We start from the raw sequence: 18,597 nt of genomic DNA, 5'->3' as shown, positions 1-18,597 counted from the left end.
GGAACTGGCCGCAATTAGATTACAAGTTCTTCCAGGTCAGGGCGGGGGGTTTATTATGTCCTCAAACACCTTGAGGCCCACAGAGCCAGCACAGTTCCTTATGAAAGTGGTTTCCTTCGATCTATGGTGCTTGACTCATTGATTCATCACTCACCGACCTGCACCCCGTTCCCACCCGTCCTGTAAGTTGGTGCTGATGACAACGAAGCCCATAGAAGGGTGAGCAGCAGCAGGTTCATTGCTAGGGCTGATAACACCACATGCTGCACTTTTTCATTTCAGCTTTCTGGACCTCATTGGGTAAGTTAGCCAAAGGGAGACGGAAGAGGGAAATTAGAGCCAGAAGCAAGGACTGATTTTTTTTTTTTAGACAGGGCTACTTTGCTTTAAAAGGTTTTTTAAAAGCCAAATGCAGAAAATATAAAGGGAATTGGCTAATGAGAGTGATGGTGTTGATTAGATGAGAGGGAAGTGTCTGTGAAGTCAGAGGGGTTCCCTGGTTTTGCAGGCAACATTTGGATGTGTCGCCTCTACCCCCATCCCACCTGGACCAGGTCCCTCTGAGGAGGTCTCCCACGTCACCTTCTCTGGTAGGCCACCAGGAGGAACCTTGGCTCTCTTTGTTGTTTGTCCAAGAAAGAAAGTCAAAGACAGAAACCACATGTCCTTCCCACTTACTTGGTGTGCTGGTGCCCGTGGTTTCTGTTGGTGGGATCCCGGGGCCACGCCTTCCTGCCCCTGAGAGAGGCAGTGCCCGGGTTCCAGCCACTGTCCCAGGCATGGCCCTGGAGGCAACTGGGGCAGGAAAAGAGAGAGGAGCTGGCTGGTAGGACACCTGCGTTTGCATCGCCAGCTTTGATAGTTGCTGATTGACTTTGGACAACCCTTTCATCTCTGCCTGTATTTAAAGTGAGGGTGTTAAATTCCAGTGAGTTCTTTTGGAGCTCAGACTTCCAACAGCTACCTGCTTTTCTCAAAGACATAAAACTGAGCTAAGATAACTAACCAGGAGGACTGATTTGTCTCGGAAAAAGGTACAAAAGAATAGAACCTTATCTTTGACCGTCTTTGCGTCCTTTTACTTCCTGCCTTAGACCTTTTCAAAAGCTGCAGTGAGCTGCTCTGTGCCTTTGGAAAGTGAGCATCCAGTGCGCTGCCCACAGGGAGGATCCAGCAGCTGGGCCCTTTCTCTGTCTTGTGCTGCTGCTGCTTCCCTTTCCTCAGAGGGATCTCAGGCCTGGCTTGGGGGGTAGGAGGGACACTCACTGGGGATGGGAGGGTAGGCTCTGGCCTTGGAAACCTGACAGGTTACCTGGTCCCCAAGGGACGGAACCTTTGACCTTGACCTAATTAACTGTGCTTTACCCAGCCAACTACCAGACCATGACACTGAAGGGAAAACAACAGGATTTAACACCTGCTTCTCCCCGCCTCCCCCAAGCCCCTGCCCACCGCCCCGCTCCCCCCCATATCGTGGGTGCGTGTAAACAGTGGGTCCTTATCTGTTTCTTACCTTTAATTCCTGGAGACCAAAAGAAAATTAAGGTTGTGGAATAATGTGACTGTATGTCATACCACTGAACTATACACTTAAAAATAGTTACAATAGTTAAGTATTTGTTATGTATTTTCACAACAATAAAAACTAATTTATTGATTAGGGGGAGAGGAAACTAATTAGGAACTGCAGTATAAGGAGGGATTTTACAAAACCCACTACATGACTTCCACATGTAAAGATGCTTTTGTGGTTCAAAAATCTCCGAAGTCCCCTCAGTGATTGCCTTACCAGCCGGCGGCATATCCATGATCCTCCCGTTGTGTGAGGCTGTTCCCAAGCAGAGCCCTTAAAAGCCCTTTTGAATTTAATTGTTTGCAGATCTATTTTCTTTCTCCTTGAAGACGTGTCTGATGTTCTGTAAGTGTTTTATGTATAATGAATGAACGGCTGCATTAGCGATGTGAGCCCTCAGCTCCCAGTACCTTCTCAGAGAGAATTTTCCATCAGGCTTCGTAGTCCCCCATCCCCACCTCCACTCTGTCCCGTGTTACCCTTTGATTCCTTCAGAACTTGAACCCTGTATGAAATTGCTTGCTTTGCTTCTTTACTTATGCGCTGATTTGTGTATGTTTTTCTCTTCCCATTGGAAAATAAGACGTAGGAGGATGAAGACCTTGCATGTTTTGTCGTCCTAGCATCTCTTCTGTTGAATGAGTCAGTCTGTGAACTTTCGGAAATAGCAAAACTCATTCAGAATCAGTTTTGCAGCACAAAGTGGTCAATGAAGATGAACAATGTCTTTGGGAGGGAAAGTAATGAAGAAATGGTTCTTTGATTTTTTTCACACATGACTCCCGCTGGTTTCAGAGGCAGTTTCAACAAGAATATTCTGTAATCCTGAAGCAACCCATTATCATGGAATTCCATGCCACTTTGAGGTGGTTACTTTGTAATGTTCTGTTGAGAGTATAAATTCTGTATGGCTTTTTAAAAGTGCAAATATATGCAATGAAATACAGTCCCATGAGATTTAACAAATGAAGGCACCTGTGCACCTTATACTCCAGTCACGATAAGAACACTTCCCTTGCCCCAGGAAGTCCCCTGTTGATTTCTTCCACACAATTCTGACCTCCCCCAAACCACTGCTGTTCTCATTTTGATCACCATGGGCTTGTTTGTGGTGGTTTTCCATGGGCTCACCTCTACTGCATAGCCAGTCTTCCTGACAGAGGTGTTTATCTCCTTCTACCGTCTCAAATGAGAGACTTTCTCTGTTCCTCTTTTTTCTTTCTTTCTTGGATTCGTTCCCCATGGAATCCTCTGTCCTGCTTCATTCGGGACTGGCTGCTCTCAAGGCCAGGCATAGATAGCTTCTTTTCTGAGGCATTCATCATCTGTGTCAGAGTCAGAAAAATAAGAACTAGTAGGTACTTCAGCAGAGCTAGGGATTGTATGCCTGTGTGTACAAATACAGAGTAGCACTTCTGTGAATTTTGACCTGTCTGGATATATTAAAAGTGATGAGTACGTATGGATACCTTTGCTCCATTCCAGGATCACACGGTTCATTCTAGTTTTTTTCGCTTTCTGTGCTTATAACTTCCTTCTGTGACAGTAAGAAAACTGTCTTTCAATATTCCTAATATATTTCCTATTCAATCCATTCCCATTATATAACCAGTCTCAATCTTCATTACCACACCTTCTCCCATGTGGACATTTTCTTGCACGTCTGTTCTTGCTCTTATAACCCACATCAGTGCCCTGTCCCCCACTCAAAGTCCCCCATGCAAACTCCTCAGTTGCCCTGTCCCACCTAATGGCTCAAGGCTCCGTTGCTCAGAAAGGGAAGCAGATGGGCCAAGATAAATCTCTTGATTCTGTCTTCTATTACTCAACATTTTCCTTTCTTCCATCTTCCTATACCAAAGAATACTACTATCCACCTGTTTACCTAAGCTCAAGATCTAAATGCCCTTGAATATTTGCCCTTCTTCCCCCTATTCATGGCTGTTCTCAGCTAAATCATGAGCAACAACTACATTATATTTAAAATCTGTCTCACATCTTTTTATCTCTCTTCATTTTTACTGTACCTATTAGTCTCCTCACTGATGCTCCTCTTTCTACTATGTCTCACTTCCCATGATTTATTCTTACAGAGCAGCTGGCACAATCTTTTAAAAGCGTAAGGCATACTGTCCTTTCCAAGCTTCCACAATAGCTAAGATCTGAAAACAACCCAAGTGCCCAAGTAGATGAGTGGATTAAAAAGCTAATTCCATTGTTTTACACAATGGAATCCCATGCAGCTGTAAAAAAGAAGAAACTCTTACCCTTTTTGACAGCATGGATGGACCTAGATACTATTATGCTAAGCAAACTCAGCCAGTTAGAGAAAGACAAATATCACATGATCTCACTTATTTGTGGAATCTAAAGAACAAAATGAACTGATGAACAAAGTAGATCAGAGGCATGGATGCATGGAACAGAATAACAGATCTCAGTGGGAAGGGGTGGAAGAGACAGGAAGAGATTAACCAAAGATCCTATATGCATATAAGTATAACCCCTGGACACAGACAATAACCTGGGGAAGGCTTGAGGTGGGGCGGGGCTTGGGTAGAGGGGCGCGGAGAGGGAGAAAATGGGAGACATCTGTAATACTGTCAACAATAAAATAAAAATTTTAAAAAGCGTAAGGCATGATGTCCTTTCGAACCCTCCACTGGCTTCCCATTATACTTGGAATAAAATCCATATTCCACCTGGATATATGGTAGTCAGTCCTGGCTGCACATTAGCATCACCAGGGGAACTTTTAGAAGCACTAAGCCTGGGCCCACCCAAATATTCCAGTTAAATCAGAATATTTGAGGACGTGGCCCAGGCAGGCACCAGTGCTTTTTCAAGTTCCTGGTGAATCTGGTGGGCAGTCAGGCTTGAGAATCATGCCTTCCTCTAACCACCTTCATACCTTCTTCCCTTTCATGACTGGTTCCTTTCAGCTTCTCAGAGTGACCTTTCCCTGATCACCTCATCTAAAGCGATGTCCTGTGTCACCAGTCATCCTCTGCGATGTTACTCTGGTTGAGCGCTTCTTAGCACTGTCGTTATCTGAGATCATCTGTGTATTTCTTTTTTTGCTATTAGAATGTAATCTTTATGATACATTTGCTGTCCACTACACCTTGGTGCCTAAGTTAGTGTTTAATAAATAAATATTTGTGGAATGACTATGTATAGAAGGGAGAAGAGCCAACTGAGGACCTGTCATATGGGAGCCAGGAAGTGAGAGAAGTGTTGGCACAGGAGGTGAAATGGAGCAGATGATGCAGTGTTGAAGTATGGGGAAAATCTGAGAAACCAGATAAAGTAAGTGATTCTGACAATGGAATTAGGAACTCTCTGATAGTTCAAATCAGAGGGGACGGATTCTTCCTGTATTGGGGCAGTCCCAGGAAAACAGAAATGATGGTTTCCCAAATGGTAGAGCAACCCTAGCATAGAATCACTTTTGATGTTCACCATGGTTGCTATAAACTTCATCTCACCTAAATGTTGGTAAGAGTAGCCCTCTGGGCTCAGCCATCCCCTCATTTCAGTAATGTGCTAACTTAAGAGAGCATCTGAGATGCCTACCAGCTCACATCACTTATTCATTTGGTTATAGCTGCTTATTGATATACCTTCTCTACCTCTTTGCATCATGATACATTCAGAAGCCTAATCGCATAACCATATTTAACTATAATTATCCTGCTTTAAACATTGGGATTGATTGAAAACTTGTGTTCTTGGTTATATCACAACCCAGGTTTGTAATGCAGAAATGAGCAAACATTCTCTTGACAAACCTTCAGTGCTACTTTGTGCTCATTATTAGAAGACAGGGTTCCTTGGAAAAGACACTAATGCCAGGAAAAGGAAAAACAGGAAGGCTGCAGGAAGAGAGGAAGACCACATATGAAATGGGTTTATTTCATAAAAGAAGCTACGGGTACGAGTCTACAGGAGCTGAGCAGGGCTTCTTAGGGCAGGACACTGGGCATCACTCATTCATAGGGTCGTCACTAGTTGAAGATGACTCAGCAGCACATGACAACCTGAACTATTACCATATCCCTTGCAGTTATTAGCAATTGAATTTATGGAGTCTTTACAGTATATGATTAAAACTCTAGATTCTGGCAATACCCTCCTGCTGCCTAATGCCAAGCAAAATGTCCCCTTTTACAAATTCAGCGTGATAATTGTGTGCCTTTAGATAAGGGTTTTATACTTACCACGATCTAGAGGAGACTGAGGAGGTAAAAAAAAAAAAAGGTTTTCAAAAATGACAGGTTTAGGAAGCATAATTCTGTGATGAATGGCTGTTCGAAAATACTGTTTACAAAAGTACAGGTAAATTGCTCTCTGAAAGTGAAGTGAAGTCTGTATTGTAACAGCTTGGTTTTATAGGACATTGAGAGAGAAAACTGGTTGGAAAAGACTCAAGAGGGAAAGGGGCGGGGAGAGAGATCATATAAATTATTTAAAATGCCTGTTTTAGCAGTATAAGGTGACTTGTAGAATGTATATGTATATGGATGAAAATCCAGAGTCATTCATGCAAAAACTTGTGGTATTTATGAAGGTGTTAGGAGGCTGGGTTGCCTTCTGTCTTTTTGTTGTTGTTGTTTCTCAGCTTGCCTCCCCCTCCCCATTCCAGAGTGAAGTTGAAACCATTTACTTAGGCAATAGCCATTGTCATGTGTTAGCAGACCCCAGCAAGTATGTGCCAGTGCTAAAGACTCTTGAGACCCGGGAGGTGTACTTAGCGGGGTGTCATTTAGCGGGGTGTTATGTCTAGATCTCTTGCACGCTTTGGCTTTCTAATCTGGGAGCAGTATTTCCTGTTTCAATATCTTTCTCTCAGTCATGGGCCTTGATGCAAACGTATAGATCCCACAGGACAATGCTCCATTTCTCCCTGTATAAAAAACAATAGCCAAATTTATTAAATTTCTGAATACTGTTAAAAATTTTTGAAAATGTTATTAAATCTATGTGCAAAGAAGGTAAGTTCAACATTCTACTTGTAACATGTCCAAAATAGATTGTGTGACTATTTTCTTGGTGATCTTACATAGAAAAAATTACAAGAAAGGTCTAGAACCCTATTAGCAATTACCTAACGTTATTTCAATTACAGCTTGTATCTATTCTCTGTGTGTTCATGGCTGCTTTACACATATGTGCCTCTTACAGCAGGATGCCTGATGGGCGTGGGGAATAAGGAAAATTATTACAGTGAATTACCTACAGTAGATGTTCAATAAATATTTAATATAAACTATGTTTATGGACAGATTAAATTGTATACTCTCTCTACAAAATAGAGGGTGGGAAAACATCCATAGGTATATGTGTATTTATTGGAATTTTGAAAAAGAAGTTAAAACCTTTTCTTAAAGCCTCATCAAGCAAATACATAAAACCTTTATTACTGTGGGGGATGCTTATAGCACTGCCAAGAATTAATTTGAAATATTTTACTATTGATTTCATGTTTCAGTGCAAATATTTGTATATATAAGATTTGTTTCCCCAATTTAAAGTTGTTCCATAATAGTGATTCGTATGCTTGGAGGTAGAGAGAGAGAAAGAGAGAGAGAGAGAGAGAGAGAGGAGAGAGGGAAAGGGAGGAGAGAAAGATCATATAAATTATTCAAAATGTCTGTTTCAGTAGTATAAGGTGACTTGTAGAATGTATATATATTGATGAAAATCCAGAGTCGTTCATACGAAAACTTGTGGTATTTATGAAGGTGTTAAGAGGTTGGGTTGCCTTCTGTCTTTTTTTTTTGTCTATCCTTTCTCCAAAGAAGCAGAGATGAGGCATGATTCTAAATGAATTTTAAATCCTTTAGTTATTAGGAGAATAAAGCTCTAAAATTGATCTAGATTTTTATTTTATAATAAACCAAAATGTGCATAATCTGGCATATTATCTGTAAATTGTCTCTTGGATTCCACCTACTGTTCTAACAGAATGTGAGGATGTATATTGCTAATATCTATATTACTCCAGATAACATAAAGGATTGTGTGTTCTCTTATACCTTGACAGGTTGGTACCGAGGATATACCCTCCAAAATAAAGCTAAAAAGGTATGGCTTATCATTCAACTTTTGAGTAAATCTGTCTGCTAGTTTCGTGTTGTGCTGTCTGTCCCATATCTGCTCTCTGCTGTCTCTAGACCGAGTTTGCTGTCTCTTTGATGGCTGCTCTTTAGATGTGAAAGCATATCCTCTGGTAAAATAGTGCATATACCATCAGCCATTTTTTCATCAGCCAACTCAGGATAAAGGCCCAGAGGTGAATTCAGAGACCCGCCCGGCCTCTGCAGGCTTCTTGCTCCCGGTCCCTCAAGCTTGTCAGTGTGCTGATACAGTGACATTGCTGTGGTTGGCTCTGTCTTTCTGGTCAGACCTCCACCTAGTCCTCCTCAGCCACACTCAGTATTTGCACTCGCCTGTGTACACACACACACACACACACACACCGTTAACTTTGACAATTTAATAATCTACCAAAATAAAGGAGTGTTTGCTTGTAATACGAATATCAACTCAATTGGTATTTTGCTCCTTTGATTCCTTCCCAAATCCTGGTGCTGAATGTTTCTACCCACAGATTGTAGCCTGTACCACATGCCTTCATTTATAACTTAGTTATTTTCATTTAATGTCTTGCTGACTTTAATTTCTCGGGGCCTTCAAACAGGGACCTACGATGGCGTGACCTAAACAAGACCTTTCTTTCCGGATGCTGGTTACGCAGAGTCCCTGGTTTTTACAGCCATTCTGCTTCTTGGTTTGAGTTTAATCTCATCAGTGTTTGTTTTGCTCATTACTGTGGAAGTGGTAGTTATTTTAAAGCATAATCAGAGTTAATTATTTTAAAGTTCTAAATTTATTAAAGGGCAAGAATACTTATGTCACTTAATTCCCTATCCTTTAAAAAGTTAATTTTATAAATGAACAAAGAAATTGCTCTCAGATAAAATCATATGAACTTAAAGAACAAGCAAAATTTTTTTATTTTAAATGGTGACTGTGACTCATGTTGAAACAAGGCCCCAGTCCACAGCTTTTCCTTTCAGAGTTTGTAGTGTAAGGATCCTTCATGAGCATAAACGACTTTGATTTTTGTTCTTTTTTTTTATTGATATCAGAGGGAGGAAGGGAGAGGGAGAGAGATAGAAACGTCAGTGATGAGAGAGAATCATTGATTGGCTGCCTCCTGCACACCCCCTATTGGGGATCGAGCCTGCAACCAGGCATGTGCCTTGACCAGAAATCGAACTCTGACCTCCTGGTTCATAGGTTGACAATCAACCACTGAGCCAAACTGGCCGGGCACGACTTTGGTTTCTGAGGCATCCTATGACTTTCTAATAGATCAGAACCCATCTAGCTTGTGCCTTTATTATCTGCTTTGAAATGTGGATAGATGGGGTGCCACTCTAGGATCTAAAGGACAAGTTCTGAAGGTGGTTTTAATGTATTTTCTTAAAACACTCTTTAAACTTTAAATCTCACCTTATAGGAGGATTATTTTAGGAAGGGCTTCTCTTAGTTCTTGATAATTAAACTTTGTGATTCAACAGCATGATAGGACACACAAAGGCTGTGCATTTGTTCATTGGTTGTTAAGTTGAAATATCTTCCTTGTGGGGAGATCCAGGAAAAACAGGGGATTTAAAGTCAGTTGTCATGAATTATGCTCAACTTTTGACACCCCTTCATTAAGACATCTATTTGAAATGCCTCCTAATGTTGTTTTCTTCTTCGTTTGCCAGTCTTAGGGGAACGCTATTTGAAAGGCCTGTAATTTTAATGGAAATTTTTGGTGTCATTTACAAGCAGACATGGCCGTTTAGAGTGGTGATAAAATGAGCGTGTGGTTTCACAAATGGAAGAAACCAGGCCTTTGTAGAAACAGATATTGATCCTGGCAGGATGGTGAAAGTGTGGATAAGGGCAGTGTCTGGAGAATCTTATTTTTTTTTACACTCAAGTGAGCAGTTTACACTGAGAAAGGAAAAGCAACAATGAGAGATGGGCTGTCAATCAGAACTATGTTACCCAGGTCCATAGTGTGTCGTAATGGCATCGGACAGGTTCTACAAGCCTCTGGTTTATCTGAGCACTTAACTGTCCGTAAGTGGACTTACGCTGTCATAGAGGAAGATGCCTACAAATAACATTGTGATGGTAATACAACAAAATAAATATTCTCTTACTCTGAAAACCATCGTACCTGTAGACCCAATATAACGAATCAGTGTCACAACACGAGTCAGTGTTTGTTTCTATTACAAATGCTTCTATCTTGGACTTCTCCCAGTTATTAAGAGGAAACTAGTTATCAGATTATGAATGCATGAGAATTGCAATTGGTCCTTTACCTTCTTGATCTGAAAAATCTTCTGCAAGGGTAGTCCTTGGAACTAGCGGTGTTACATCTTAATTTAACCTCCAAATATGCCTCTTTATAACTACTACTTCAAGTGGTTCATCCTTATCCAGTACTCTACTTTCTTAATGAGTTCTGGACAGATTTTTATTGTAAAATATACATACCATAAAGTTATTAGACACACAAATTAGACACACAACCGACGCCGGTTGAGGTTCACTCGTTTTCTGTCTCTGAATGGATTGAGGATCTCTGGGTACACAGGAATCTTTGACCCAGTCCCCCAGACAGCAAGATGTCCCTCTGCCACATTTGTGGTGAGCCACCCCTGCCGTGGGATGGGCTACACTGACTTTTGTAGACACGGGGCTAAGAGCAGTGGAGCCATGGTGCCTGTTAAACAGGCTCTTCTCTTACTTCTCCTGGCGCAGCATGCAAAATACCATAAAACAAAGAACCACAATGCCCGCTCCAGATGGCAGTTTCTCTGTTTATTGATGAGCGTCTCTCACAGTTAAACAACAGCAGCTTTTGCCATGGAAGGAAACAGACATCCATGGCTCGCTTCCTGTTGCTTCGATTTGATCTTCGTTTCTTCGGTTTCCACTGACCAGCTTCTAGTCCTTCTTTTAGGCCTTTGTGTGCCACAGTACTGGTGTAGAACTGCCTCCTAAGTGTGTAGAACGGAGAGCAATTTGAGACTGGGAAGTGCTAAAAATAACCAGATAACCAGCACTAATTGATTTGGGGCACATTTGGTTAAAGTGAAAGTGCTGAGCGGAATCACTTTGGAAGATTACAATAATGTTATGGGCCACAACATACAAAGCCCTCCGTCTCACTAATTATGTGAAATCCTTTAAAGGGGATCATCTCATGGCATGTAGGGTCTGATGGGATTTAGAATCTCACTGTTAAAATCCTCTCAACTACTGCAGCTCTGAGCCCGCCTGGGCATGTTTCCTTGTTTATTCACGAAGCATTTATCTTAAGCTCTCTGAAGCCAAGTCTTCATTGATGCCTTTTCAGTGTTTCAGCTGTGATTTCACTTAGGTAGCCTCACTGGGATTGCTGCAAACAGCAGCTACTGTCCAGGACTCCTCCCGCCCCTCCATTCATTCTCGCTGCCGTCCGTGCTTTCCTCTGGGCTGAGATTTCTATGGCCATGTAACCAAAGTTCTTCTCTCTGTAGGGGATTTTCCCTGAGACGTATATCCATTTGAAAGAGGCAACTGTGGAAGACCGAGGGTAAGTTCCATTTGGGAAGACTCTAAAAAAATGATAAAGATGTAAAATTACCATTGCAGAATGCCTCACGAACTAGTACATGATTTCTCTCGACTCATTAATTCGACTTCTCAGATGAGAGAAATAAATAAAACACATTTTCCTGGCACAATTGTTTATTCTGTCTTCTGTTCTTATAATTGTTCCTCCCTGGAATCCTTCCCAAGGACAGAAAAGACAGGTGGTGAAAGAATAGGGGGTCTTTACCTTCATCTTGCACTGCCTGTTCACCGATTGCATGTGCATGTGTGCACACAGGTTAACGTTTGACACTCCTTTGCTGATAATATCTGAGACCCCTTTTGGGAACTCTGGGAGACAGATGAGCAAGCTAACGCCTGCACTAGTCAGCCCTGAATCTTGGACCAGTCCACCAGCCTCAGGCCACCGCGGGCTTGGGAAACAAATCTGGCCCGATGTGGGTCACGAGCTTGATGAGAAATTATGAAATAACGTGCATGGATGTGCTCTACAGTAAACTTCATGTTCAGCTATTTTCTTGTTCACCTTTCTGTTTGTCCTGGAAATTCCTGCCTCTGGCAGTTATGAGGAGTGAGACACCCAGCCTGAAGTGGGGGAGAGGTCAGGTAGTTGGTGAGCCCACAGCAGGGGAGTTGAGGGAACCAGGAGTGCCCGAGGCAGACGGGTCCCTGGGCTGATACTGAGTAGAATGGGCCATAGACTCAAGGCTGCCAAACATTCTCAGTCATAAATTCTGCCTCCTTGTATTAGAGACAGGAGGTGGAGACATGTCCAAATACACTGGACTCCTCAGAAGCTGAATATGGACACCCAGCCCTCCTGGACAATCTTATTCCCAGAGGGCCACTCCTGGGCAACCTCCTGTGTCACTGCTACAGCCCTGTGGGCGCAAAGGTGGGGTGGAGGGCACTCCCTCTAATTGGAGTTGCCGTGTAAAATGCAGGATGCTCAGTAAATCTGAGATTCGGGTAACAACAGTAAATTTTTATAGTGTGTCCAGATATTTCATGAGACATGCTAAAAAAGGTAATTGAATCAATCTGAAATTCAGACTTAACGGGGCATCCTGTATTTTTATTAAAGTCTCACAAATCCCCACTCATTTGCTTGCTCTCACTCTCTCCTTTTCTCTGTTTGCTAATCATAAAAATGCCAGAGAGGATTTATGTGACTGAATGCCAGGCCTACCTTGTCCTAAGTCCCCTGTGAGTCAGAGGAGTTTGGTACGGATACATTTTCTGTGCTGTAAGGCAGCAGATGAGGAGAGAACCTAGTCCCATTCCAGAAAACAGCACTGCCCGCTGCCTGCCAGCAGTCTGTGTGAGGTTACAGGCCCCAGGACCCTGTGCGTGCGCTTCTCTGTCCACCCTCCCTACAGAAGCGGATGCTTGGCCGACACAGCCAAAATACTGGATTTTGGCTTCCCTTCCCAGTAATCGCTGGAGACAGCCTGGCTCAGTGATTGAGGCTCCCATAGAGATAGATGCAAAATGGAGAAGTTGAGACTGGGCTAGGAGTCCATTGCTTTGCTAGAAGATGAGTTCATTTTTAGAACTGCGGTGTTCTCTGCTCCTTCTCTTTTCTCAGGTGCTTAGGTATGACAGTTTCCTACACAAACTTCCCGCAGTGGGCAAGTTTTGCTTTGTTTCAAGCCCAACCAGCCCCATTTCCATCTCTGAGCTCTGGGGACTCTGACCTCTGTCCAGAAGAGCAGTGACAGTCAGCTTGGAGTAATGCGGGCGTTTGTCTGGTTCTCTTTAGGCAGAACGAGACCGTGATTCCCGGGGAGCTCCCGCTGGTGCAGGAGCTCACGGCCACGCTGCGAGAATGGGCTGTCATCTGGCGGAAGCTCTACGTGGTGAGTTTTCCCCTCGGCTCGGAGCTGGTGGCGTTACTCCTGGGTCTCAGCCTGTCTGTCCTGCTGCAAGGCCGTCCTCTGCAGGGGCCAGCCACGTGTTAGTCTGGGGGACTGGGTGCATCTTGCCCGGACCGTGCAATGGTTGATAACCAGCAGGTTCCCATTCCCCAGAGCAGGGGCATTGGTGATACGGGGGTGGAGGAAGTGGATATAATCATTAGTTCAGGCTTTTCTCAGCTGACACCAGGCCGATGGTAAAGTAATGAGGATAACAACTGCAAACACTTGCATAGTCCTAAGTGCCAGGAACTATTATTCATCCTACAAGGCTCCTATGAAGTAGGTGCAATTATGACCAGCTTATCAGTGAGGAAACTGGGCCATTCTGTTAACCTCTGCATCTATTGAACACCAGGAACAGCTATCTTGCAAGAGGCCAAGAATGTTCAAAGTCCGTCAGCAGCAAGCTTGTCCCTGTATCCGCTTTAGAATGTGCTTTTCACGACATCAAAATATACACACACTGTTTTCTAAGGTTCCTTCTTTCCCAGTGGCCTCGTGGATAAGCATTGCTAGGTCTTGTCTCTGGAGGCATCTTCAGCCTTCCCTGGCTGGCCGGAATTCCCGGAAACGTGCTTCTCTTGTTCTCCAGGGAGAATGAGTTCATCCAGGGACCACACTCCACTAGGTGGCCTGGGGCCATTCTCCTTCCTTTATGTGGCTTTTTTTTAAATCTAGATTGTTTTTCAGTCACGTGTTGATTCTTCATTTTGACTCAAAAGCCAATCTTATAAGTTACTGGGAACACATCACTCTCGACCATGAAGAGACAATAATCAAAAACGCACTCTGGCATAATTCTAAGAGTTCCTGTAAGGTACTTCGTTTCCACCCAGGGCTGTTGTTTCTCAGGGTGGATCACAGCAGCAGAAATCACCAACCCCTTTGGTGGAAAACCACAAGATTTTTCTCTGCCTGCCCATCCTTCAAGGCCAAGTTTAAGCCAAGTTTCTTCTTCATAATCTGTCTTCTAAAGACACTAATCCATACGTTTCCTTCTGGACTATAGGAGCACTTATAGCTGAACCCATCATCTGGTCCTTTGGGCATACTGCCTTGTAATGCAAGTAAAATTTTGATCGTTTTATGTTTCATTGAGGAGAGAGCTAACCTGTACGTTCTTAAATCACAAGCCCCAGGAGAATAGAGATGCTGTTTTAGTAATCCCCTTTGGCCTACGTCCATCATCTTATATTTCTACTGATAACACTCTCTAGTTCTGGTTAATTGATTGGTTAGTGGTGGATGGAATAAGTTTGATAGATGAGAAATGATGTAGACATCAGATAGTTCCTTAACATAGAGTTTCTGAAAATCAGTGAGTGGTGAAATGTATTAGATAGTAAGTACCAGAGAAAAGGTTTTTTTTGAAGGTGGAATGTACAAGGGTGAATGTGGTAGACTTTTCCTCTTGCTAAAACACAGCTGAGTTTATTATCTCTGACCTCCACACGTCCACAGGTAATTGTGCCAAGTCTACTCTTGAAATGAGAATATGCCGGGGTCCAACCCCAGCAGGTCCAGGGGTCCCCAAAGGTGTGGACGGAGTCGGCAAAGAAGGAATGACATGGAGACAGCGTTCAGTTGATCAGCAGCCTTGCCAGGATCTCTAGCCACAATCTCCAGCCAAGTTCTGTGTCCATGTTCTCTTGCTAGGTTCTCCAGCCAGGTTCAGTTTAGGTTCTCCAGCCAGGTTCGGTCGCCAGGTTCTGTAGCCGGGTTCTCTTGCCAATTTCTGTAGTCAGGTTCAGTCCAGGATCTTTTGCCATGTTCTCTCCAGCGAAGTTCTAGGTTCTGTGTAGGTTCTGTCCCCGCCTGGCAGTTAAGAGGTTTTATTCCCTCCCTAACTTCAGGGGAAAATCCCTACCTGGGGAAACAACCTTTCTCAGAGAGGTGCCCTTGATTAAAACACATAGTGCCAAGAAGGTGACCAAACATATTAAGAACAGTATGCCATATATGCCAGGTCCCTTGAAACAGCAAGGATGGACCGGCTCCCGGCAAGAATAAGGGAACCAGGGAGGAAGAAGTATGATTCATATATTTGGGCGTCCAAATCCCTTAGCAGTTAAACGGCAGTGGGCTCAGGTTTGGGATTTCTTATGTGGGTGTTCCACTATTTAATAACAGAATTGGGTTCTAAGTTTTAAAAAAATCCATCTCCTGTCAGAGGGTAGCACATTTTTCATCATAATTTTGACACCTATTAAAATAATTATTTTGTTCTTTGGGAATATTTTTAAAATGTCTTACAGCTGCTATTGGTTGACTAAAATACATTCATTGTGGGAACCTAATCAACTGATAGGGTTGAGCAGTCTGCTTCTGCTTTTGATGTGCGATCACCATTAAGAAATAATCTACTTCCCCCAGCCAGCATGGGTCAGTGGTTGAGCGTGGACCTATGAACCAGGAGGTCACAGTTCAATTCCCGGTCAGGGCACATGTCTGGGTTGTGGACTCCGTCCCCAGTGTGTGACAGGCCCGGGTTGCGGGCTTGATCCCCAGTGAGGGGCGTGCAGGAGGCAGCTGGTCCGTGGTACTCTCTCATCATTGATGTTTCTATCTCTCTCTTCCTCTCCCTTCCTCTATGAAGTCAATAAAAATTTATTTAAAAAAAATAATCCACTTCAAATGGTTTTGTTATAAATCATGGCTTTCTCTGTTTTTCCCTTGTTCCTTCCTAAACATTGATGGGTCACTTTAGACAGAATTTCTAAACTTCTTTCTCAAAAATTTGTGTGTCAAAGGGAAAACCTCAAATATTATGCTTCACTGGGAAAAAGTAAAGGAACCAAAATCTGTAGTTTTTACCACCACCAACTCCCCCTCCCCCCACCGTGCACACTTTTTTCCATGTTTCTGTGTTCTGATTCTGTGTGTGAGTTCCTTCAGCCTGGGTAATGATAAAGACAGATTTTTCTCATCTATATCAATACTTATTTCTCTCGTGCATTTCCTGTCACAGATGATGAGCCGTGCATTCTGTTTGCCTCCAACCTGTGGTACCTTAGAACCTCCACATTGCCTAGTTCTGTTCCAGGTCTAAGTTCACGAAGAACTGATGTAGACCAAGCATGTCAAACTCAAAGGCTAACACGGGCCAAATAAACAAGGTTTAGGTTTATGTGAGTCGCCAAAAAACAAAAGTTTTAATTTTCATAGAAACATAGGTTTATTTCGATAGAGACATGCTGAATACAAAGGGCTGAAATAAATGAGTAATCCTATATAATAAAAGGCTAATAAGCAAATTGTCCCCTTGACTGGGAGTTCAACCGGGAAGCTGGCCAACCGCCCACGGCCCCTTCCCCCAGCTGGACCCCCCTTGACCCCCCCCCCAATCGGGATAGCCAGCTGGACCCCACCTGTGTACAAATATGTGCATTGGGCCTCTAGTCGTTAACATAAAATAATAGAACATTTTAATAAAAATTAATATTTTTTCTTGAACATTAACTTACCAGATAATGAATAACTGCACAAATTAATAAGCGTAATGCAAATAAACCTATTTTTCTTGTTCGCCGAAAGTGAAATATTTCCTGTTGTGCACACCACACAAGTCAGTACAAGACTACGTGGCAGTCAGCTGCTGAAATATTCCCTGCTAGTATTAGTGGAGAGCAATGGTGCCCCTGTGCGTAGGCGAGTAAGGGAAATGAATGCAACACGATTATAGTGATCAGTCATTAGGGAACGCTGTAGTTCGTTATTAATAATTATGTATAATGGTATTGTAAAAATCAAGTGACGAATTTTTTTATTAAAAAATTTCTTACATACCGTTATATCGCCTGGGCCACAGAAATATTCGTTGTGGCCCGCAAGTTTGATATGCTTGTTGTAGACCCAGCGTCTTACCTGAGAGGAAGATGCGTTCCGTTAACCAGACTCGGCCTCGCCGTGTAAACAGGGGCAGTTGTGCTGGACAGGAGAGATTCACTTTTAGAGAGTCACCTGAACACCTGTGATTCGCTTTTAGCAGCTATCCTGTAATCTTGTGAAATAACCATAAATATTTTGAAAGGGAGGGGAGTTCTTATGCTGAAATGAGAGGAACCCATTCATCTAAAATAGAAAGAAGAAAGGTCCATCCACCATTAACCAAGGAACCCCATCTTCCTTCTGTTCCATTTTGTTACATTAGTATTATTTTTCCCATTTTTCCTGGTTGGCCAAGTTGTAGGGGACAGACACAGGACTAGAAATTGGGAAGCTTGGTTTCTCATCCAGGCCGTGCCCTAACTGGCCTTTTGGTCTTGGGCAGGCCCCTCAAGGTCCCCAGTTGTCTGCTGGATTTTGCTCTTCTGTAAAATGATATAAAATCTGCCTTGTTGACTCCATAGAGTTTGAGGTATGAAAAGAAGTGATGCCTGCAAAGTCATTGTAGAGGCAGACCAAGGACTCTGCAGCGTGAGCACGTGACCCTTGATGCTGCTGTTGCTGGAAACAGTAGCAGCTCTGGCGGCCCTCCCACTGGGCAGCCTTGGCCGGTGTCCCTCTGATCTGACTGGGAGACTCTGAAGCTCCCTTGTGTACACTGCCTTTATCCAAGGCCACTTCCTCTCCATGTGTTATCGTCTTAGGCGGAGTGACCTTGAGCACTCAGTAACCAGGCTGTTTCTCTCCATAGATAGGGAGCCTCCTTTGTTCAGGTTCAAGTGCAGGAGGCACAGGTCATTTCAGAAAGGAATGCAGAGTGCAGACTGGCAGCCTTTTCCCAGGCGCCTGGCCTGCACTGCTTAGCCTTGGTTGGATCCTGTTTTACTGCATGTGCTTTTAGTAGTTGATCAGAAAAGAAGGAAACTGTGAAGGAGGAGGTGGTGGCCTGTGAAATGGCAAAACTGTGGACACTGGTGTCAGACAGGCGGCCAGTTCTTAATTCTGGCTTGCTCCCTTGCTTGGTATGTACTTTTATATTCACAAAAAGGAGCGAACCCCGTAACAATTACCGCAACAAACCAACCGCAACAGAAAGAGCGCAGGTTCTGAAGGCAGGGCTTTGGGTTCAGGCTCAGCCACTGGATGAGCCTATAGCCTGAGACGAGTCCTTTGACCTCCTAAGTTAATTTCCTCACTTCGGGTGGTAATTACATACTGCACAGGCCTTGCAAATTTGCTGTAAGAATTCAATAGGCTAATCTGTGTAGAACTCCTGGGACAGTGCCTGGCACTTGTCTTTAAAATGGGCAGCCCTGATTACCCCCTGACAGCACTGTGGGATGACCCAGGTTAGAATGGATGGCACTGTGGGATCTAGCCCTGAGGTCCGTTAAAGGGGTCCCTCCAGCTTGGGGTCCCTTCCAGCCCTATAGGGACCTAACTGGTTCAGGTGGATGGATGGCTTGAAGTACGCAATCCATTTTTCTCCGCTGCCTCTCGGGATTTTGCAGTTTTGCCAGCCCTGGAAAGGAGAGCCAATGGGCTGGACTT

General features: G+C 43.5%; 1 protein-coding gene across 1 annotated transcript in view; it reads left to right on the top strand.

Moving 5' to 3' along the window:
* The window catches only part of DOCK5 (dedicator of cytokinesis 5), a 148,050-nt gene that overhangs the window by 10,949 nt on the left and 118,504 nt on the right, over positions 1-18,597 (top strand). The window contains exons 2-4 of the mRNA XM_015565723.1: positions 7,620-7,660; positions 11,167-11,222; positions 13,005-13,101. Coding sequence (XP_015421209.1) covers positions 7,620-7,660; positions 11,167-11,222; positions 13,005-13,101 — 194 coding nt within the window. The remainder of the gene's footprint in view (positions 1-7,619; positions 7,661-11,166; positions 11,223-13,004; positions 13,102-18,597) is intronic.

This window comes from Myotis davidii, unplaced genomic scaffold (assembly GCF_000327345.1).
Source record: "Myotis davidii unplaced genomic scaffold, ASM32734v1 scaffold502, whole genome shotgun sequence".
NCBI lineage: Eukaryota > Metazoa > Chordata > Mammalia > Chiroptera > Vespertilionidae > Myotis > Myotis davidii.
The sequence above is the reverse complement of the archived record's forward strand: the minus strand, read 5'-3'. Positions and strand labels throughout refer to the sequence as shown.